The sequence below is a fragment of the Larus michahellis genome, chromosome Z (assembly GCF_964199755.1).
Source record: "Larus michahellis chromosome Z, bLarMic1.1, whole genome shotgun sequence".
Taxonomy (NCBI): Eukaryota; Metazoa; Chordata; class Aves; order Charadriiformes; family Laridae; genus Larus; species Larus michahellis.
The window spans coordinates 43,661,599-43,684,440 of NC_133930.1; the positions used below are offsets into that span (position 1 = coordinate 43,661,599).

The 22,842-nt window shown below is 40.8% G+C and overlaps 1 protein-coding gene across 2 annotated transcripts in view; it reads left to right on the plus strand.

Moving 5' to 3' along the window:
- NTRK2 (neurotrophic receptor tyrosine kinase 2) overlaps nucleotides 1-19,911 on the plus strand; it is a 206,380-nt gene extending 186,469 nt beyond the window's left edge. The window contains exons 16-17 of one of the 2 annotated variants that reach the window (XM_074571083.1): nucleotides 17,745-17,903; nucleotides 18,798-19,911. In XM_074571083.1, coding sequence (XP_074427184.1) covers nucleotides 17,745-17,903; nucleotides 18,798-18,983 — 345 coding nt within the window. In that variant the 3' untranslated portion in view covers nucleotides 18,984-19,911. The remainder of the gene's footprint in view (nucleotides 1-17,744; nucleotides 17,904-18,797) is intronic. The other variant, XM_074571082.1, reaches the window with a different exon arrangement.
- Nucleotides 19,912-22,842: the final 2,931 nt, after the last annotated feature.

Sequence of the window (22,842 nt, forward strand, 5' to 3'; positions counted from 1 at the left end):
GAAAAGATGCAGCTTGAAGACCAGGGTGCATTTTCATGGGAACAGACGATAGGGCTCTGCTAGATTCCAGTTGTGGTGCCAAGTGACATGCTGCCCCCTCCTGTAGAGCATCCGGTTTCTGTTGTACGTAGTCTTTTTCTTCATTTTTTTGCCTAGTCTGGTTTTTGGGGTTTGCCGTGTTCTGGTTTGGGTTTTTTTTTCCCCAAGATTTCTCTGTTCTATTAAATGGCTGTGGTATTTTGTCCTGGGTTGACAATATTTCAGTCAGAGCTTTATGTATTTTATGCAGCTGTACAGGAGCTATAATGTTTCGCAATGTTTCTGAATGAACAATGCTATGTGACAGTCAGAGATTATTAGAGGGATTAATTCTGTTGTGATATAGGGGTGCTAAAATATTTAATCTCTAAAAGGAGAGCATTCTAGGTATCTTAATAGGACATTGGCTGGTGCTGTTTCAGATTTTGATTTTCTTTTCAACAACTGCTGATCACTTTCTCCCATCGTTTCTCTTTCCACGGAAAGAATCTGCTGAGAGAAATTTCAAAAGGATTTGTCTATTAATTAATCATTTTGTTGTTGCTTGGTTTTATTTAGGTCGCAAAATAATCCATTCCGTTCCCAATATATGTTTGTTTCCTATAGTATGTTTTAGTGCTTTATCTTGGATCCAGTTGTTTTAAGACATAGCTTATTGACCTTGTGAGAGGCTTTGTTTTTTTCCTGTGAGTCTCCATAAAATGGGTCCGCCCTCAGTGCAGATCTTGACTATCTAAGTTGTACATGGATCAGTTTTGAGCACAGGAAGAATTCCTGCAGGAATTCCTCCCAGAAGTGATAATGGAAATAATTCAGAGACTAGTGGTATTGTATTGAGCTGCTCCTCATGCCTCTGCCAACATTTCACCATGCCAAACTGCCCAGGGCCTGAAACACATTGGGAATCCGCTGGATGTTGGGCTCCCCCAGACTCAAGGAGGTGCCACTGTCTGCAGGAAGCTGCCCTCCAGAAGCATGATGTTCCCTTCCATCTCTGCAGCAGCAGACATAGCTGACATTTTTCTTAATTTTCCTTAACAGACCTCTGTAGGTCTTTGCTTCACTTCAGAACCAATTTAGAGGATGCATATATCAAAAAACGTGCTGTAGAATGTGTGACCTAAATTGAGTATCAGTCACATTTTATTTTTAATTATCTGAGTACATTTTGTTTAAAGTTTCCATTCGAACAAATCTTTTGGGAGCATCTGCCTGTTTTGTTTTGCTGGAAAACACCAACATTTTTCATTTCAAATTTTCTTGCTCAAAAATGTTCCAAATTTTTTATTTTGTGAAAATGTTCAGTACTTTTGCTTTATACAGAATCAAAGGCATTTCAAAACATCAGTACTTCTCACAAAGAGCAGAACTTCTATTTTTTGACCACTGTGGGTTTGTTGAGTAAACTAACAAGGCAACTATAAGTAGCCTAGGGCGAAGTTTGTATAAATCAGTTTGGATTTCTTGGGAAAGAGAAGTTCAAGGGGAGATGTTCTCAGTGTGGAAGAAATAAAAGGTGAACTTTTCTGCTGCCTTGTTTAGTCTCATTCTGTTTATCCCATCCTCACATTCTGCTGCTCCTGATACTTCTGAATCACAACGTATTAACGTGATAGTCGAGAGGTATTGTGATTCTTCTATTAATCAGTCCTTAGACTAAATAAAACCATCTCTTCCTTTACAGAGATAATTCTATATTCTTCTTTGTGCTGGCAATAGAGAACAAAAAGGTGTGTGGCCCAGTCTGACATGGACTACTTCTGGATACTGTTGCACAATTTTAAAATATTGTCCATTTCTTTAGAATAGTAGAAGAAGGTTGAATTCTAAAACCTGCATCCCAACTCATGCTTATAGATGCAGGCCTGTCTTTCATTTAAGTTAGTGTATTTTTCTTTTTTGTTGCATACATAATACCTATTATTATCAAAATTAATATTAACAGTTATAGTACTTTATAGTATTAACATCAAATATTGAATTTTAAATATCTTCAGATATTAACAATCTTGACAATTATAAGATGACTTTTCCATTATTTTGTCATGTTAAAATTAACTATTCTGGAGATGAATTTGTGGCAAACATGTTGTAGGGATTGGCATCTATCCCAGTGCTAATAAACAGCAGAAAGGGTATAGTAGTTCTTCCCTTGCTCTCCAGCTGAGAGCGTCATGAGCGACTTGCATGGCATGGTCTTGGCATGGCTCCACAGAGATGAATTTCCCCCTTAGGGCCAAAGCACGATCACAGAATCCAAGCCTTGAGCAGAAATAATGAAGATACTTACAGGTCCTGAACTTGCCAGTTGTGTACTTCAACTTAGGCTTCTCAGAGAACAAGTACATGGATAATAATGATAAAGGATCATTTGCCCAGTGTTAGACGTTGCAGAAGAAATTCCTGGAATAACCAAAAGCTGTACTTCTGCTGCAAGACAGAATGCAAATGTATTAACTGTTTTGGAGGGAACAACTCCCTGTGGTGGTAGACATAATCCCAAGAGCCATAGAAATTTGGGGTCAGTCTGCATGCTGTGGTTCTTTGCCCAAACCTCTGCCTGAGTTTTACCTAGGGAGAGCCTAGAGGCTCATCCCGAGAGACTGTGCTCCCTGACTTAGGGGAAAGCCCTATTTCTGGTGGTGACAGCTGAAATGCACAATTTCATCAGGGCTTTCTGACAGCTGCTCACAGCCTGTGTGTGAAATCCCTCCGGAGCCAGTGGAAGTTGCCTTGTCTCCTGCCAGTAAGGGTCCGTGGGGTCCTGCAGGGCAGTGGAAAGCAGTCTCTGTGGTCTCTTAGAGAAGGTACCATTTCTGCCTTACACTCTTTTATTCCCTACCCCTCTCTTGCAGAGGAAAAACGAATGAGCAAGGAAACTGCAGGTTTTGTGCTGGAGAGGTGAAATGATATTTATTATTCTTATTCTGAATAATCTGTTATTTTCAGCAGTGTTCATTTGGAATATTGCGTTCCTTTTGCTGAAGCAGAAAAGGTTTGAGGTTTCTCATAACTTGGCAGTGTTTTGACCATAGGTCACTTTATGCAGGAGACTGTTAATGTTTCTGGGTATTTACTGAAATAACTGAAAGGCACATGCAAGATTAGGGCTGAAAGAGTCTTCCCAGGGTTCAGTTTATCCATAAGGGGACTGCATATGCAGTAAGAGGGTTATGTGGGACATAGCGCTCACTGATGACTGCTTGCGTGCTTGCTTATTGGAAATGCTTTGCAATAGATATAGAAGGCTGACTGGTCATCCATTCCTGCATGCCCTGGTCTATAGTTGTGACCATTTTGCTTTTTACCCAGCTCCTGTTCACCTTCTGTGCCCCTCCCATCCCCACTCCCTCTTTTCTCTTCCCTTGGTATTCATCTTGATTCCTTTCCCCATTCCCCAGGGCTAGGCTGTTGAGTTTCTTTGTTTAGTAGATGCTTCTTCATTAAAGTGCTCCTGTTAAGCGTAAAGAGGCCCTTATTTGAGTAAGTGCCCATCATGGGGAGTAACCCATATTAGTTTCATTTAACAGGGAAAGGTCTCCCCTGCTTTCACTAGAGCCAAGACAGTCTTGAAGACAAGAACTTACTTCTGACATTATTGTGTTAGGCCTGTCACAGGAGTACATGGATGCTGGGAAGCTGTCTGACCTTAAAGAGTAAGAAGTGGGATTGCATTTTGTTCAGGAATTGCCGGATTTAATTCCTGTCTGATAGAAGCATGGTCTGTATTGGCTCACACATGATACTCATTGTTACCTCTTCAAAACAGGCAAAGAAAGTACATGTAGCATTATTTTGGGGTTTCAAATGGCTAACTCCTACTTGACTATTTACCTAGCTCAACAATTCTCACAGAAAACCAGAGCCACCTCTCACTTTCCAGCAAAGGTGTCATACTGACCAGAACGGTGAGATTTCAGTAAGACTTAAGTACTCTTACCAATCATGCTAATCCCATTCCTTCACTACCTCATTTACAGTTCTCAGCAACAGAATACCCAATCACTCATACAGAGATAACTATGCAAAGTATTCAAAATAATTGAAAAGTAGATTAAACAGATCAAATACACAGATCAGCAACTTGGAGGGCATTCGTTTAAAAAGTCAGTATTCACATGAAACTGCCAATCTAGCCAGGTACCTTCCTTTAGCCAGAGAAAAGCCAGCTGATAAAGTGAACATGAGACTTGTTTAACACTCATTTCAGATGTCCTGGAAAAGCTGGAGCATTCATACAGAATGGGTTTTGCACAATACAGCGGGTTTCCAAACTCAAAATCATTACGGTAGGAAGATCCTTTCAGAAGAGAACTTAGTGGTGCATCTGCTTTTTGTTAACAAAAGTGTCTTAGCTAGCTCAGTCACAGTTCAGTACCTTGAAGGGGAACTCCTCTCTGGCAGAGAGAAAAGGAAAATAAAATAGGGCTGCAGCCTAAGTATGGGGTCAAGGCTAACGGAAACCCAAGAACTACCCCCTTCCTGTAGGCCATGGTGAATCATAAAATGAAATATCCTGATGGATACAAGATCCAGGGATGTTTTCAATGGAAATAGCCACAGAGGCCAGGATGCAGGGTTAGGTGAAGGTGACAGCCTAGTATGCAGAAAGAATAATAGATTTGCCTGGCAAGAAGACAAAGAAAACTATACACTAAGGCCTGAAGCATATAACATTTTAATAAGAACATCATTGAGTGCATTTGATAATACTCTGTATGGATCATCCTAAACATGTCCAAAGAGTATTATAAAGTAGCATGACTTTAAAAGGAAATGCAGCCTTTATGGAACAATATTTCAAAAGTTTTCATCTAAAGCAGATGAAAAATATGCTGAAGTATAAAGACTCACAAACAGTATTAAGGCTATAGTAACCCACTATCATATATCCAAGTTAAAGTGCATCTGCTATGGTGAACCCATTTGTAATTTTTTACAAGTGGCTAGAAAAAGTCTTATTATGTATAGCGTGTCCTGCAAGGGTGTGTAGGAGCCCCATGTGGATCAGGAATTCATTGACCAAGGTGTTATACAAGCACAGGTGAAAAAAAAATAACACCAGCCTAATTTAAATATGACTTGTTTTAGTACCAGATTTTCACAGAGATTGATTTGGGAGTCCTAGCCTGAAGTATTCCTGAACTGTACAAAACACTGGGGCTGTAGACAATTCCAGAAACCCCCAAACAAATTGAAATATGTAGCCTTAACAATAAGAGAGATTCCTTTCACACTTGGCTTATTTTGAATGTCTCCAGGACCTCCTTGAATCTATGCAACTCTGGAGTCTGGGGTGCTGCATGTGAGATTTATATTGAAGATCGTACAGTTGCCCTGCACTTTTAACAATAGAGATCTCAAAAATTAAATGACTGTCCTAAATACTTTGGTGTAAAATTGCAGCCTGTTTTAAAAAAATTGGGCCTCTAACCTTTGAGCTCTCAGTTTTACTGCAGATGCTGATTTTATTTGAGCAGTGAAACTAAAATTATATTTATGCATTAATTTTGAATTGCTTATAGTGTTGCAACAGTGCAGCAAGCAGAGTACTCAATGTTCAATAGCATTCTTACTCATCCAGAGAGGAAGGTGAGCACGCATGAGGAAGGAACCACCTCAGTGCTGCATGGTTACAGTAAGGAGTAGCTTCATACTTGGAGGACGTAGAAGGTTTTACAGAATACTCCCTTGGGGCACTGCAAAATGTGTAAGGGAAAAGCAGGGAGGGTAGGCATAGTTGTGGGTTTCTTCCCCAGCCACCTCTTCTCCTTTGTCCATACACCACTAGCATTTGGTGAAGGATGTGAGAAGTACGTTGCACAATCTGTGGTGTGGTGTGGAAATCAATATGTGTTAAATCTTGAGAGGACCCTTACCAGAGATACAGCAATGCTGGTGCAGAGTCCTAAATCCTTTCAAAGATCACTGTGATCTTCCTGTGTTCCCAGGATGAGCAGGTTCAACAGACATAATGTCAGAAAGCCAAACCTCCACCCTGATGACATGAAATCACAGAATAGGTCCACCCAGGGAAGTTTTAGGGGGCATTTCTTACTAGACTGATACCTTCTGTGAATGCCTGCAAGTCAGGAGATTATCTGGTCTCTTTTTGGAGGCAGAAAATGCTTCAACATCACAGTCAGAATTTACACCTCAGCGTTGGTGTTAAACAATCACAGTCATGTGAATTCGAAGAGCCATTGCATACACAATGCCATATTATGTTTCTTAAATGGAAAATGACAGTGCTGAGGGTAGAAACAGGCACTGAAAAGAGTGAAGAAAGAAAACCAAAATCAAATACAAAACCAAAACCCTAATTTGTGGTTCCAAGCCCTCTGCTGGTGTAAATTGTCCCTTTACACCAGCGTAGAAATTCAGCCAAGAGCTATAAAATTATTTCATCACTGCTTGGGCTACATTTTGGCTCTTGTGCCCAAGAACAGTACTTTAACCATGGCTTAAGAAACAATTCAACATATGAATTTGATAAGAACAATTTAGAATTTTGCAAGCTCCATAGGAATGAATAATATTTTTTTTCAGTAATAGCAGTTACTGGTATTTTTAGTGATCGTATTGCATGTTGTTTGATGGATGCCTCATTTCAGAATACATGCCTGTTTCAACTCATAGAATGATGTCACGGTACAAGTGAGGAGACAAAACTAGAATTCATGGAAAGAAAACAGCAGAGAATTTTTTCTGTTCTATTTTAGTGAAACTTTTCTCTTGTGTTTTCCAGTTTATGTAAACAAATTATGGCCCAGACAAAGTGGCAAACAGAAAACATCATGAAGACTGCAGAAGAGAAGGAGAATGACCATGACGATCTTGCAATGCCCTATTTTAAAAAGCAAACAGAAGTTAGGATTTCAAGTGTGGTACAGACTTGTAGAGGCCAGTTTTCCAATCATATTAAAGGCTATTTCTAAAACTTTCTTCACCCTGGTAGCCCAGACTACTTGGGGTTAATGTAAAAGTGGAATTTGATATTTTCTTAACTGTTTGGTTTGAAAATCAGAAAGGCAGTAGCTGCAATTCATTAATATTGCATTGCAAAATTGTTTTACTGTTGATTTGGACACATTAGATAATCATATAATCATAGAATGGTTTAGGTTGGAAGGGACGTTAAAAGATCATCTAGTTCCAACCCCCCTGTCACTGGCAGTGACATCTTCCACTAGACCAGGTTACTCTAAGCCCCATCCAGCCCGTCCTTGAACGCTTCCAGGGATGGGATATCCGCAACTTCTCTGGGCAACCTGTTCCAGTGTCTCACCACCCTCATAGTAAAATATTTCTTAATAATATCTAATCTAAGTCTACCCTCTTTCAGTTTAGAGCCTTTACCTCTTGTCCTATCACTACATGCCCTTGTAAAAAATCCCTGTCCAGTTTTCTTGTAAGCCCCCTTTACGTACTGAAAGGCTGCTATAAGGTCTCCCCAGAGAGACCTTTCTCTTCTCCAGGCTGAACAACGCCAACTCTCTCAGCATGTCTTCATAGGAGAGCTGCTCCAGCCCTCTGATCAACTTCGTGGCCCTCCTCTGGACTCTCTCCAACAGGTCCATGTCCTTCTTGTACTGAGGACTCCAGAGCTGGACACAGTACTCCAGGTGGGGTCTCACCAGAGCAGAGTAGAGGAGGAGAATCATCTCCCTCAACCTGCTGGTCTCGGTTCTTTTGAAGCAGTCCAGGATACAGTTGGCCTTGTGGGCTGCTAGCACACATTGATGCCTCGTGTTTAGCTTCTCATCCACTGATACCCCCAAGTCCTTGTCCTCAGGGCACGTTAAGCGGTCTGGTCCCAGTACTAACCTCTGAGGAACGCCACTTGTCACTGGTCACCACGTGGACATCGAGCTGTTGACCACAACTGTTTGAGTGTGACCATCCAGACAATTCCTTATCCACCAAGTCGTCCATCCATCAAATCCATGTCTCTCCAACTTAAAGGCAAGGATGTTGTGCAGGACTTGTGTGCTTTACACAAGTCCAGGTAGATCATCCCAGAGCTTGTGAGGATTTTAAAATGAGTTGTTACAGCTGATTGTCTGCTGGTACCTGATACCTCCTTTTATCCACTGGTGCAACCAGCAGACACTCAGGTGTGAAAATAGTGCTAGGGTACAAGTGATATATTGACAACTTTTTGTGAAGCAAAACACAGGACTTCACGTGACCTCAATATTGTGAGTTGCAAGTCGTGCTGCTGGAGTGATCAGTAACTGTATGCTATGGCATAGCTTGACACAACAAATAAGGAGAATATGTGTTTTAGAAAGGAGACGCCATCTGGTTCAACATGCCAGGTCTTCTCTGGCTTATAGTAATCCCATCTACCTGCTTTTTCACCAAAATCCTGAATTCTCATCTTCAGAACAAATCTAGATGTCCACTGAATCATCGAAATACACTGTCCAAGTTGTCTTTCCTTTCGATTTACCACACTGTACCTCCCTTTCCCTAGAAAAAAATGATAGCTAAGTGAAAACTTAGATTATCATTTTTTGTTTAACGCTAGAAATTTTTCTCATTTTAAAGTAAAAGAAATGATAGAGGAATAGACTTTTTTTTTCATTCATACACATTTCATTTGGGACACCAAAGAGCTGTAATCCTTTACTTTTCAGTGCTACAGATCTCCACTCAGTTAACTTTCCTTCTATCCCTCTGATAGGAGACATTTCTTTTCATCGGAGATGTGAATCATGTCACCTTCTTCGTAGCACTCATCTGAGCTTACCTCCAGGGCACTTCATCTTCCTTTCTAGGAAGAGTAAGTGCTCTGTAATACAGTAACTACTACAGTTTATTAATTGTCCTGTATATTTGGCTGACCCGGTATGATATTGTGTTGTGTAAAACACAACAATAGATAAAGTTTCTATATCTTTTCAACTTATCATTTGAAAAGGTCTTTGGAACACGCTGAATTGTAAGATACATTAGGTCATTCACATATTTCAATTCCATGTAGTATCTCTCCTTCATTCCACCCTTTTGGCAAAATCATTTCTACTCCTCCATAAACATTGCTGAGAAGTTTAATAAGAACTGTATATTGCAATGCGTGGACCATCCACATAGGAACATAGGAATAGCTTCTCAAAAGGCCCCTCTAGTCTGGGATCCTGTCACTGTGAGTAAACAATGCCTGCAGAATAGTATGAAAACAGGTTAAACGTATATTAATATATTTCACTCATGTACTCTCTTAGCCTCCAGCACTCTGCAGCTCAGGCACTTCCTGGTCCAGAGATTGTATCTTTGTGTTTGATAGCCCTTGTCAGAATTTATCCTCCATGAGTCTGTTTTATCACTTTTTGATCCCAAGTAGACCTTGGGCGTTGGCAGTATAGTGTGGCAATGAGTTCCACACGCAACTGTACGTTATGTGACAGGGTGCCTCTTTTTGTTTATTATGAATGTGCCATTTAAAAATTTCATTTGTTGTCTTCCGCTTCTTGCGTTATGTGAAACTGAGTAGTTGGTCTTTCTTCATCTTCTCCATATCACTCACAGTTTCATAGAGATTAATGAGAAGAATTTAATCTCCAGTAACACAAAGTTGACACACATTATTGAACTGACGCTGCATAACTGGAGGGAGAACTTACAGTGTAAAAATAGTGTAATAATATGGTGTCTCTAAAGAATAGCCATGAGCAGGTTGAAAGCTTATGGGTAAGCACTGGAAACCGAGACAACAAAGGGAACCTTGTGGTTGGTGTCCACTACGGGCTGCCCGCTCAAGGAGAGCCTATTGACAAAACCTTCTTACACCAGCTACAGGAGACGTCACGCTTGAAGGCTGTTCTCCTGCTGGGGGACTTCAACCACCCCGACACCTGCTGGAAAAGTAGCATGGCGAGCTCTGGGCAATCCAGGAAACTCCTGGAGTGCATTGAGGAAAATTTCTTAAGCCAGTTAATAGACAGCCCTACCAGAGGGGATGTCTTCACTGGCAACCTCTCCTGCCACACCCCTCGATTGGATGGACCGCAAGAGAGGGACTGGGGGAGAAAAGTCCCTCCCACTGTAACAGTAGATCAGGTTTGTGACCACATGAGGAACCTGAACATGCAGAAATCTATGAGACCTGAGAAGATGCATCCCAGAGTCCTGTGGGAATTGGCTGATGTAGTTGCCAAGCCACTCTCTGTGATATTCAAAAATATCATTGAAAACACATTTTTCAAAAGAGTATAAAGGAGGACCCTAAGAACTACTGACCTGTCAGCCTCACCTCTGTGCCTGGGAAGGTCATGGAACAGATCCTCCTAGAAGCTATCCTAAGGCACATGGAGGACAGGGAGGTGACTCAAGACAGCCAGCATGGCTTCACCAAGAGCAAGTCCTGCCTGACAAACCTACTGGCCTTCTATGATGGAGTGACTACCTCAGTGGACAAGGGAAGAGCTAAGGATGTCGTCTGTCTGGATTTCTGTAAGGCCTTTGGCACGGTCCCCCACAACATCCTTCTCTAAATTGGGGAGACGTTGATTTCATGGGTGGACTGTTCAGTGGATGAGGAATTGGTTGGATGATTGCATCCAGAGGGTAGTGGTCAATGGCTTGATGTCCAGATCGGTGTGAAGTAGTGTCCCTCAGGAGTCCATACGGGGACCAGTACTGTTCAGTATCATCATCATGGACATAGACAGTGGGATTGAGTGCACCCTCAGCAAGTTAGCAGACAACACCAAGCTGAGGGTTGTGGTTGACATGCTTGAGGGATGGGATGCCATCCAGCGGGACCTGGACAGGCTCGAGAAGTGGGCCAGTGGGAAACTCATGAGATTCAACAAGGCCAAGTGCAATGTCATGCACCTGGGTTGGGGCAACCCCCTGTATCAATACAGGCTGGGAAATGAAGGGATTGAGAGCACCCCTGCCGAGAAGAACTTGGGGTTACCAGTGGATGAAAAGGTGGACGTGGGCTGACCATATCCTGGTCTGTATCAAAAGAAGCACGGCCAGCAGGTTCAGAGAGGTGATTCTGTCCTTCTACTCCGGTGCGCTGAGACCCTTCCTGGAGTACTGTGTCCAGGTCTGGAGCCCTCAGCACAGGAAAGACATGGACCTGTTGGAGTAGATCCAGAGGAGGGCCACAAAAATGACTGGAGGGATGAAGCACCTCTCCTATGAGGACAGGCTGAATGGTTTGGGGTTATTCAGCCTGGAGAAGAGAAGGTTCCAGGGAAACCTCATTGCAGCCTTTCGGTAGTTAAAGGGGGCTTTGAAGAAAGATGGGGACAGAGTTTTAACAAGGGCCTGTTTTGATAGGACAAGGAGTAATGGTCTTAAACTAAAACAGGGTAGATTTAGGTTAGATATTAGGAAGAAATTTTTTATGATGAGGGTGGTGAAACTCTGGAACAGGTTGCCCAGAGAGGTGGTAGATGCCCCACCCCTGGAAAAATTTGGAGTCAGGTTGGATAGGGCTCTGAGCAACCTGATCTAGTTGAAGATGCCCCTGCTTATTGCAGGTGGGTTGGATGAGATGACCTTTAAAGGTCTGTTCCAACACAAACTATTCTATGACTCTAATAAATGTTCTAGATATTGTTTCAGTTTTCTGACAAGACCGCTGTCAGTTAATTAAGAACTTCAGACATAAACCCCTTTTGAATAGAGATGAACTAAAGCATGATAAAAAGTGAAAATGAAAGGACACATCTTTAGCAATTGGCTAATAATCTGCCTTATTTCACAATTCAGTAACCTCATGTGCTGGAGCGGTATGTCTTGTTATGACTGTGAAAATAATATATTGCTTTTCTGCAAGTGGACATGGCAGGAGTGGTGATATTTTAAGAGGAGAGATTGACTTAGTCTGCAAGGCCAGAACATGGAAGAAATGAAAATAACAATTATTGATCTTCTCTTGTGCTGAGAGAAATGTTTGCCAGCATTATATGCAGGGGAAAGAGCATATGTTCACCAAGAGAGGCGAGGTTTTCAGTTTTAGCAGTAAGACATGGTAATTTTTGCATCAAAATTTTCTTTGCAGTTATATCATCCTGAAATGGAGAAACAAGTCAGAAGACCAAAACATAAATAGCAAAAACTACCCTGAAATGCCGTAATCCCACAAATACACAGGATGCTTTTTTTTTTTATGAGGGGTGAACAAATACATCAGCTTGGTTACAGTCTGACAAACTAGGATCCAGTTGCATTAAAGAGACTGAGTACATACTTGTCACATGACAGTTAATTTCAGCATATACCAAGCTGTGTTGCTGCTTTCAAGACTACCACCCTGAACTGCAAAAGTGTGAGATCAGCAGGGCTCTCTGGAGATGCAGCAGTCAAGCTGGACCAAGGCACTGGGCAGGATCAGGGCTGAAACCCGTGCATTAGTCACTCAGGTTCATTGAGCTTACAAAGTAAAAAGATTACTTTTATCCTGTTGGCAGAAAAGCATCACTAGTCTTTAGAGGATATACAAAGCGCTCTGACACATTACTGCAATGTCACTCTGTGGGAATCGTGGGAGCCTGGGAACGTTGAACGTCAATGAGGAAGTCTGTTTTCCAAGGCTATGCAATTGGTTGCTGTGCTTTTTACTGCATGAATTCAGAGTAATCATCTACTTAAAGCCAGAAATTGAAAAAAATGGGGAAGGGGTTATTTAATACAATGCCTGCAAAAGCTGGGGGTTGCATTTGATATCCTCTCCAGGAGTGCAGGAGCCTCTCCAAATATGGCCACCAGCATTTAGCAGGACGATAGATTACTCCCCGTTCCAGTTAGTCCCTGTCCTGAAGTTTGGTCAGCCCCTGCAGCACGCTACGGCATGGCTCTGGGCCTCTGTCATACCCTCAGCACTACAGCCCCTAGTGATGCTATGGTAAGAAGCGGTTGCAGCTGGCATGCATTGCAAAAGTGCGGCCAGTCCATTCAGCCCTCCCTCTTCATGGTACACGAGTAAGGCATAAACCTGGTGTGAATTGATTGAGTGGTCATCTTAGTGACATTATTTCTTGTGCCTTTCTCAGCCTGTGGCTTGTGTCTTATCTGTGCAGCCCCACATACAGCCTGTTTCTTCCATATCTCTATAGGTTGGCTTCCCCTGGCTCCACCCACAGCCTCCTGTTCCCAGCAGAAGCACAAGGCTTCATTTGCTCATTCTATGTAAGAGAGCGTATCCATTTGCTCACAACCATTAGGCAACAGGGCTTTGGGTTCCCATGGAAGTTGTGCAGTAGAAGTTGAAACAGTGACCAAGGCAGGGTCAGCAGATGCCTTTTTAATTGGCATAGGGAAATTGCAGTGATTGCCTGCCTTTATCTTGATGACAATCAGCTGAGGGCTCATCTCTGTAGCAGTAATATTAATGTGCAAGAAAGCTGGGTTTACACTGGACAGGTGGGTGGGTGGGTGGATGGATGGATGGATGGATGGATGGATGGATGGATGGATGGATGGATGTGTGCCAACCCTTGGGCAACAAAAGTCAATTCCACAGAATTTTGTACTATAGGCCTAGTTGCCTCCTTAAAACCAAAATTTCTGCATTTCCTAGTGCCTATGAAGCAGGATATGGAACATATGAAACCAGAAAGTGAACAAATTTCAGCAAACTCTAGGATTAGATGCCCTGCTTCAAGGCTAAGACATGGTACTTCTACAGCAATCCTTGAAACGTGACATTTGCAAATAGATGAAAACAATGTTCAAGGTTGGCTTACCTGGCACCTTTCAAAGTGCTAAATTCATTTAAAAGCTGAGTGCTGAAAGTGGTGACAAGTGGAATGACATTGCATTGTTCAAAGTGCATCATTTCATACATGGAACAGTGTGGCGGTTTCCCCTTGGAAGTGCTTCTTTGGAGAACATCGTAGTTCACTGATCTGGCATAGCAGCCTCCTCCCTGTGGATAGTTTGCACATTGCAGAAGCAAATCCACCAGGTTTTCTGGTTTAGATTCTAGACAAATATTGCTAGTAAAAACAACTAGTGAACGTAATACAAGGCTATGTCTGGGCTAGGGAGTGCTTGGTTTCATAAACTGACATTTGGAAGCAAGTACTTAAGTCCTACAAAGGCTCTGAGGAAGTACAATTCTGAATAAAAATAAACCTTCATAATGTAGCTGCTTTCAGGTAGGCATCAAGAAAATATACCCTAATTTATATCCATAAAATGGTAATTTTTGCAACATTTTTACAGCTACAGCACGGATTTTAAAGTAATAGCATATTAAGTTAAAACTGTAATGCTTTTAAACCTGTCATAACTTCAGCTAGATTGAATATAAAGGTGTTATTTACCTGCAACTGTAGTCTGCTTAGCACACAATCATTTTAAAATTACGTGTATCAAACAGTACTGCAATGACAGTTTGCATAGCAGGGACTTTATTCTGCAGAATGCTGATGATACCTGAGAGCTGTGTAATAGTTGCATTTCTTATTAAAGCATACACAGAAGTCATCCCCTTGAAGCACTCAGCACCTTTAAAGTTTGGTCAGTCTAATCTTGTTTTCCTTCATTGGTGCTTCTTGGAAAACACCCCTTAGTCTTGCTGAGAGTTTGGCAACAACGGCAAAAAGGCACTCCACTATCTTCACTGGCACAACTGTGGGTGCTTGGACTCAACAGTCCAATAAAGATCGAAAGAAGCTCACAACTGACTGGCAATTTGTTTCAGGCATATTGCAAAGAGTGGTGTCAAGTCCCAGGCTTCAGTTCAAGAAAGCTCTGAAGCATGTGCTTCATTTTAAGCATATACCTAACACGGCCCTTAATGCTTTTCTGAGCTGAGTGAGTGTTGACTCAGTAACCACGGATCATTAATAGGGAAGGAAATGTGCATTTAGAAGAACTGCCTTTGGCCAAGCCCTTCCCTGTGCTTTTGATGTGGCTGAACTGAAATCTGAGTTGAAACTGAAGGTGCTCTTCGACCACGGGTAGATGCTGAACCTTCCATAGGTTGCACAGGTATCCTTCATTGTAATACCATCTGGCAAGAAGAACACCTCTTATAATACTTTTATTGATACTTTGCAAGGCATTAACTATTATCTTCACAAAAATGCTGCGGCACTGGAAGTAACTGTGCCTAAAATGATTGATACTGGCAATGATAGACATAGAGATACCACAGGACTTCTCAGTCCTGGACAAGTTCTCTGCCCAGTGAAGTCTTCTGCCTTCAGAAACAGAAATGAACACAGCTCCAGGCAAGATGGCGTGGAAGGAACACCAAAGAACGCTGTGGCTTGTGCTTATCTGTAAATTGAATTCTTGGTGTCAATACTGATGAGTCAGTCTTGCTATGACTGCAAAGAGACAGCTAAGTCTGTGATGTTACAGATCAGTTCATTGCAGAGCCATCATTTGGTGGCAATTTATCATCATCACTCTAGAGGTGTGTCATTCATTTTACTGATTGACACTAGAAACTCAGCGTAGAGTCCTACCACAAATACACTGTGGTTCTGCAGCAAGGAACCATGGGAAAAGAAGATTTGGAGAGTGTTGGGATTTTTGTTTAATTGCTGTTTCAAAATCTCTTGATGTAAGATGTGACAAATAAGAAAAAATAGAGACACATATTTTATTGTCTATAGCTTTCATTAATTTTTAAGAAACGAGTCAAAGAAATTGCTGAAAAGAACCAGTAGCAGAGGCTATATGATGAGCAGATCTAAGAGCCATTTTAATATTTGATGAGACCAAAAGCTTCTCATCATTAACCATCTTTTAATGGTACTTGCCCTTTGTCTGTGTGTATGTGGCTGCATGTTTCTAAGGGACTAACTTTTCTGACTTTCTAATGAAACACCTCTCACGACGGGGGTAAAAGTGGTGATTTGGAATTGTTTGGTTACCATGTCAGTTTAGGTTATGATAAGGTGGGAAACTGATACTTTGTTTGTGTCTCAGCGGGTTTGTGTGTTACTTCAAACTCTCCACATCGAGTGATTTCTCTGTCAAAGAGGATTAAAAATACTGATGCACAGAGCCTTACAGCCAGTCTGCCTGACAGAGGTGTAAACTGTAACACAGAGATGAATGGGCTGAATTGAGCAAAGCACTTACGAATGTGTATCCATTTTCTGTCAATGGAGTGCTCACGTCTTTAAATTAGGCAGAAGGCCACAGGAGTTGGGTCCCCTTTTAAATGTCTCTGAACCAGTGCTCAGCAACATGCATTGAGGCACAAGCAAATCCACAACGTAACCAGGAACTGAACTCAGGAGCACTGTCTTTCATTCGGCATCCTGGCAAAAAATACTCCTCCATTGCTCGCCTGACATCTCCTGTAGGAGGACGAGAAGAAGAGCCTAGTCTGTGGAATTTTTAGCATTACTTTCTGTTTTTATGGAGTCAGTAGCAAGTGTTTACTTGTGGCGATGCACGGAACAGGGCTGAGCTCTCACAGCCATAGCTGTGTTTTTGGTATGCTGTGCTAATGCTGAATTACTGACAAATATCTGGAAATGGATGTTCGGAGTGATTTAGAAAGAACATGAACCCTGACTGAATTTCTGTTGTGTTCTCCTTCCATTTGCTGTTTCAACATGAGAACAAGGAGGGCATTCTTTATAACAACAAATGTGAAGTCCCACAAGGAGAAACAATATTTTGAATTGACGGAATCTTGAAAGTGCAAACGTGGTTTCAAATTAAATACATTTTCAGACAGGAAAATGAGAGTTAATCAAAAGTTAGATGTCTTTGAAAAAGCTTTCCTTTTGATTTTTTTAACTTCCTTGAAAATATTTGCAGCTGTCTTGATGCAAAAGTAATCAGAATATCTATATATCACAATATCTCAGCAGTTACACTATTTTAAAAGTACTTGGGTGGATTTCTTTATTGATGTGATCCTGTCAGAATGTTACATACCAGGAACAATAAATTGTTTAGAAACTAGAAATAAGAGATTTTTTAAAAAATTAAATTAGGGTTAGGATACCTAATTTTGAGGAAGTACAGTGTTCTGGAGAAAATTAAAAATGTTCTAAGGCATTCATTCAGTGAAAGATCCAATTCAACATGAGTTGATTTGGCATAAGAGTCTATGTCTTACAAGTTGTTTATTATCAAGGGAATACATCCAAAGGACTGATTTTTTTTTAAGCTGTGTAGGACTGGGTAGTTAATGTGGAACAAAATAATTTGATTTAAACTTTGGAATTTATCAACACAAAATAGCATTGCTTTAATTCACTCAAAATTAAACCATACAGATCCTGATCCTACCACGTCATGCGGTTAGACCACTGTGTCTTCATGGATTTTAGCTGATATTACTGAGTTTCTAGGAGAATCAGCAGTGCAGATTTCATTTCATGAATCTTTTATAGTTTCCCCAGTGTTAAAATGGAGAGTAAAACTGGGCTAATTTAAAGTGGGTTGGTAGGCTAAATTAATTAATAATTTTGTAGAGCTTCCTGATACTTGGGTACGATGTGCCAAGTAAATGTTAAGAATGAGTTTGCACTTCAGAAACAATGTCTTTGGAGATTCTGTAGAGAAACCAGTCATGGTGGTGATTGCTGCTGGGGGGAGAGGAGTTTGGATCATGAATCCCTAGTTCTGAAAAGCTCCTCAAAGTGAATGGTATCAGATGGGAAAGAAAGAAAACATGGATTCTTCTTATTTAACGTCTTGATACTCTTTCTTGTGAGGGTCTGGAGGAATTATTTCTGACTCTTTTCATTTGTTTTTCTCAGGTTGGGGGTCACACCATGCTGCCCATTCGTTGGATGCCTCCAGAGAGTATCATGTACAGGAAGTTCACCACAGAAAGTGATGTCTGGAGCCTTGGGGTTGTATTATGGGAAATCTTTACCTATGGCAAACAGCCATGGTATCAGCTCTCAAACAACGAGGTGTGTGTAATACATTCTCAAACTGCATTGGGAGGGCTGGCACGTTAACTGTTGGTATAGCTTCTCTGGAGAAGGGACGGCAACAAATTTATTTAGTAAAGGCAAGACCCCTGATATTAGGTATTCATGGTATTGTCATGAACTTTGTGGTTGAATTTCTTCCTTTTCACCCTTTCCTCCCCAGAGTGGATGGAAGTTGCCCAAGCAGAACTATGCCAGTTGGAATTTAGCTTTTTCCTTTATATAGGATAAAATCTGCTCTGGGTATTGAGAATGACCATGAGGCAATGAAAAGGAGCTTAGCTATCTCCTGAACGGGCTTTGGGTGATTTCAGTTCCATACCATACATGTCATTGTTGCAAAGTGGTTGTCCAGAACCATTCTTGAATAGACTGAGGTAATCTGGAAATCTCTTGATTTACAGGCAGTAACTCCTTTCCAGAAATCAGACACAGTGATACTCATAAGTTTAAGGAGGGAGAGAAGGAGGGAGGGAGAGGCGCTAATGCTCTATGTGAGTAGGGTGAAAACTTAGCCTCCTTCTGAGATGAGGTGAGGTTTTTAGATGGGTAGAGAGAGGAGGTATGAGATTACTTCCTGGCCCATCATTCTATCAAGAGTGAAAGGGGCAACGTGGGTGAATTTCACATCAGTGAAGATACTTCACTGACGAATTTCACATCAGTGAAGATACTGACAACTTACGGTGAATTTTCCAGATCACATCCCGCTACTCTTGCATCTGCCTAGAAACGCAGCCCTTGGCAGAGTTGGCTGGGAGACTGCCACCGGTGAGGCTAGTTGCTGTGGCAATTAGCAGTTAACTCTTCCATGGATGACCCCCCCAATAGTTGTCACAGGTGTGCTGATCCTTTCCTTGTGATTTCTCATAGGTGATTGAGTGCATCACTCAGGGCCGAGTCCTGCAGCGACCTCGCACATGCCCCAAGGAAGTGTATGACTTGATGTTGGGCTGTTGGCAACGGGAGCCTCACATGAGGCTCAACATCAAAGAAATCCATTCCCTCCTCCAGAACTTGGCCAAGGCATCTCCAGTCTACTTGGATATTTTAGGCTAAAGTCTCCTAGCATTTCTTCTTATGGGCTGCGGGAATGAATGTGTTCAACTGCCGCTGAACTCCATTAAAATGTGTTCTTAACTTTGACAGTATTAATGACAAAGTTGCGGAGAAGCTTTCTAAAGGGCAAGCAATGTGCACTTCTCCATCTGTAGACACAGTATCGACTTTTTAGACATTACTGAGACGTATCTCCTCTCTCTCTCTCTCTCTCTTTCGCTCTCTCAGTTTCTATCATTTTTTTCTTCTCTCCTGTCTTTCTAATCAATTTGGCTTCTGCATTATTGTAACTCTGCATAGACAAAGGCCTTAAAAACCTGATCTGTTATATCAGCAGACTCTTCAGTTTGCCCACCACAACTAACAATGCCTTGTTGTATTCATGCCTTTGATGTGGATGAAAAAAGGGAAAAATATATTTGACTCGGAACTTTGTGATTTCTGCTGTACAGCTACTGGGAGTTTCTATGGATTCACCTCAATTTTTTTGCTTCGGCATGTGGGTGGAAAAAGAAGACTGGTATTCTCTACATGAAGCATATTCCTTGCAGAGATAAAGCCAGATGGAAAGACTTACGTGATATACTATCTGGAGGATCTAGGGGATCAGATGGCATCCAATGCCACAAAAATAAAAAACACTTCAATGATTTGATGGAAGGCAAGAGGGGGTTTAGCACTTTCCCTGAAGAGTCTTTCTGAGGACTAAAGGGATTGTTCAAGGAGGTGCTTTGCCAGCACCTTTCATTGCCAGATACAAGTAAAAGAGAAAAAGATGCTGCCTGCACTGCACACAATTATGTTACAACATGATAAACTAAATACATGCCCTTATTTTGTCTTCTGGTAGGATATTGTCATGCCACTGGTATAAAAATGTTCTCCAGCTAGTCTTTTTTAATAAAGGCTGAAGCTAGGCTTATTAATGTACAGTATTAATTTCAGAATCACATGTTGAAACTAAGGATTTTGATAGGATAGGGCAAGCTATAGATGCTGGGGCAGGTGTATCATATACTGTGCTTGTCCAGCAGTGTATTCCTTCCTTTCTCAATCCTTTTTCTTTTTTTTCAACCGTGCAAGCAAAACTGTGCATGGTCTCTGTCGATTAATGCCCTTTGTGCAGAAACTATCACTCATCTTGTAGTACACCCTAGTAGGCATAGCGAACTCATAACAATATAACTTATATTTCATTAGAAGGGGCTAATGGAGGACATTAGCCATGTTAAAATGCCTTTACAATGTTACAATAGGCTGATATAACATGAATAATCTAAAGCACGGAGATCACTGGTTATATTTGAGCCATGGCAGGGGATAGACATCTCTAGAGAAAACAAATTACTCTGAGGTTATGGCTTACTATTCAGAGTGCAAAGACCCTGAGCTCAGCACCATGTTTGTGTTGGTACTAGTGCTGTCATTACCTACATCCACTCTTTCTTAAATAATTTATTTTTAGTTGGATTGGCATTGTATGTGTACAACATTTGCATGGCCACTGTGCTGATGACAGCTGCATGGGCATACCTGTTATTTTTCAAACCAGAAGTTGACGATTTCAAATTTAGAGTTAGGATTATTTTTAATATGAATTCTTACAAATGAAAACATACCTTACCTATTCCTCGAGACTTTTGCCTCCCTCTGTGAGGGGGCGTTACTGCAAAAAAGTGATCTTTCTTTCTCTCTTTTTGTTATTTCTTATTGATATGAGCCAGATCAAAATAGTCCTTCATCTTTGTGTTGGGGATATTTTATTTAATAAATTAAGCATTTTATTTTTGTAAGTGTTCCCATAGCACATTTAATATATAATTTGCTTGCATATATTATTTATTGAGGCACTTTAGATTTTTCCTTCAGAAGCTTTTAGAGCTAGCTCATAAAGAATCTGAACATTTTCAAAAGAAAATAGTTCAGTGGACAGTGATGAAGTTTTACCCTTCTCAATGTCATTGAAAAGGCAGCATTACAAATAAACATGACAGTGTAACTATAAAGCCATACTCGGTATTTCTTTCATAAACTAGATGTTATTTCTTAACCACTACTGAACTGGAAACACAAAAAAAGCCAGAGGAAGATTCCTACAAAATGGGCCTTAAGATTTTAGCTAGTCTGTCTTGGAAGTTCACACAGAAAGCTAGAAAAAGACTGAGCATCCAGTGAAACCCATTATCTTGAGAACCCAAACGTTGTGTTTTAAAGGAATTTGAAATTGATTTTCAAAATAACAGTTGTGGAAAACAAAAGTGTCAGAGTACGCTCTTACTGTGCAGTGGGAGGAGGCTGCAGGTGGTGGAGGGGGGTGCTAAGTTTCTACCTGCTGTATTCTGTATTAGTTTCTTATGAGCTGAAGAAAAAAGCATCTGAGATGCTTCTTCTGTTGGAAAGCAGGCTCCAGTCTGAAAGCAAACAGGTGGGTTTTGCAAGCACTGAAAGAATGTATACCAAAAATAACCACAAAACCCTGAATTTGTACTTAGTGGCATCTTCTTTTTGATTTACTAGTGAGACTATTAGAGTCGTTTCAGAGAATAAATAGTGTTATCATGCGTTGTGCAATAACATAGCAGTATGTTAAACTTCTAAAGGACCAAATGTTCTACAGAACCACTGGTATGGATAACCATGACCTGTATCATTAATGTTCTTGATAGTGCATAAGATGTATAATCACAGTAGACAAGCTATAAACTGTAGCTATACATAGTTTGCGTTTCCTCATGAAAAGGTGGGTAAGTGTAGCAGAATGAGCAGAGAAGAGGAAGAATTATGTTCAAATCACAATGAAGGGTGAGTATATGTGCATATTCATCATGCTTGCACTGTCAGCTAAATTGTGTACACTGAGTAAATATGACAATCAGGCTCATTTAAAAAGTCTTTCTGGATTGTGCTACGAACTGATCATATATATAATATATATTATATATGTGTGTTTGTATATGGCATATATATATACACACACATAGCATATACATGTATGCCTATGTCTGTTGTATTTTATTTATATATGTGCAGACATGCATGCACATTATGTATGGGCTGTGTGTATATGTATAAATTTACATACACCTACATTATTACAAATGATGATTAGAGTGCTATTAATAAATTGATAAAGTCTGCTGAGTAACCAAAATATTATTTTCTTTTGATATTTGTTTTTCTATGTTTGTAAGATTCAATTTTTTAACTGGTGTGCAGCAGAGGCAGTGCTAGAATGCCAGAGATATAACAACAAGCACTTTTTTTTCCCCAGATGATTGCATAAAAACGTTTCTTCCATTCCCATCTCACTTGTTGATTTCTCACAATGAAAAGAACAGACAAGCTTCCAAGCTGGGAATACAGAGTTTGTTTTACTGTCATTTCTGGGTTTGTGCTAACGTTGCTTTATTGTCCTAGAGTAACAGTGCAGCTCCATTAGCATTTTATACTCGTCTGCAGTAATGAAATAATACCAAGAATGAGCTGGACTATTCAGACTGCAACACGACTTGTAGGACAATGAGAACGCCAAAATTTAGCAGTAATAATAGCAGCATTTGCCACCCTCTGTCCTTCACTCTCAATAGATCTGCAGAACACAGAACTGGCCGTGGAGAACAGATACTTGTAAAGCAACAGCACCCCATGATGCATGATGGAGTGTACCCTTTTCAAAAGGACTTCATTTTGGTTTGTGAAACAATATATCTCTATATTGTCTACAGTTAAATAGGTAACTGCCTATTTTTTCTCTTTTTCTTTCTTTTTCATCCTTACTTCCTGTTTCTGTACCACTTTCCTTCCTTCTTTCTCCTTTCCTTTCTTTCCTTTTCTCCTCTTCCCTTCTTCTTTTCTCTTC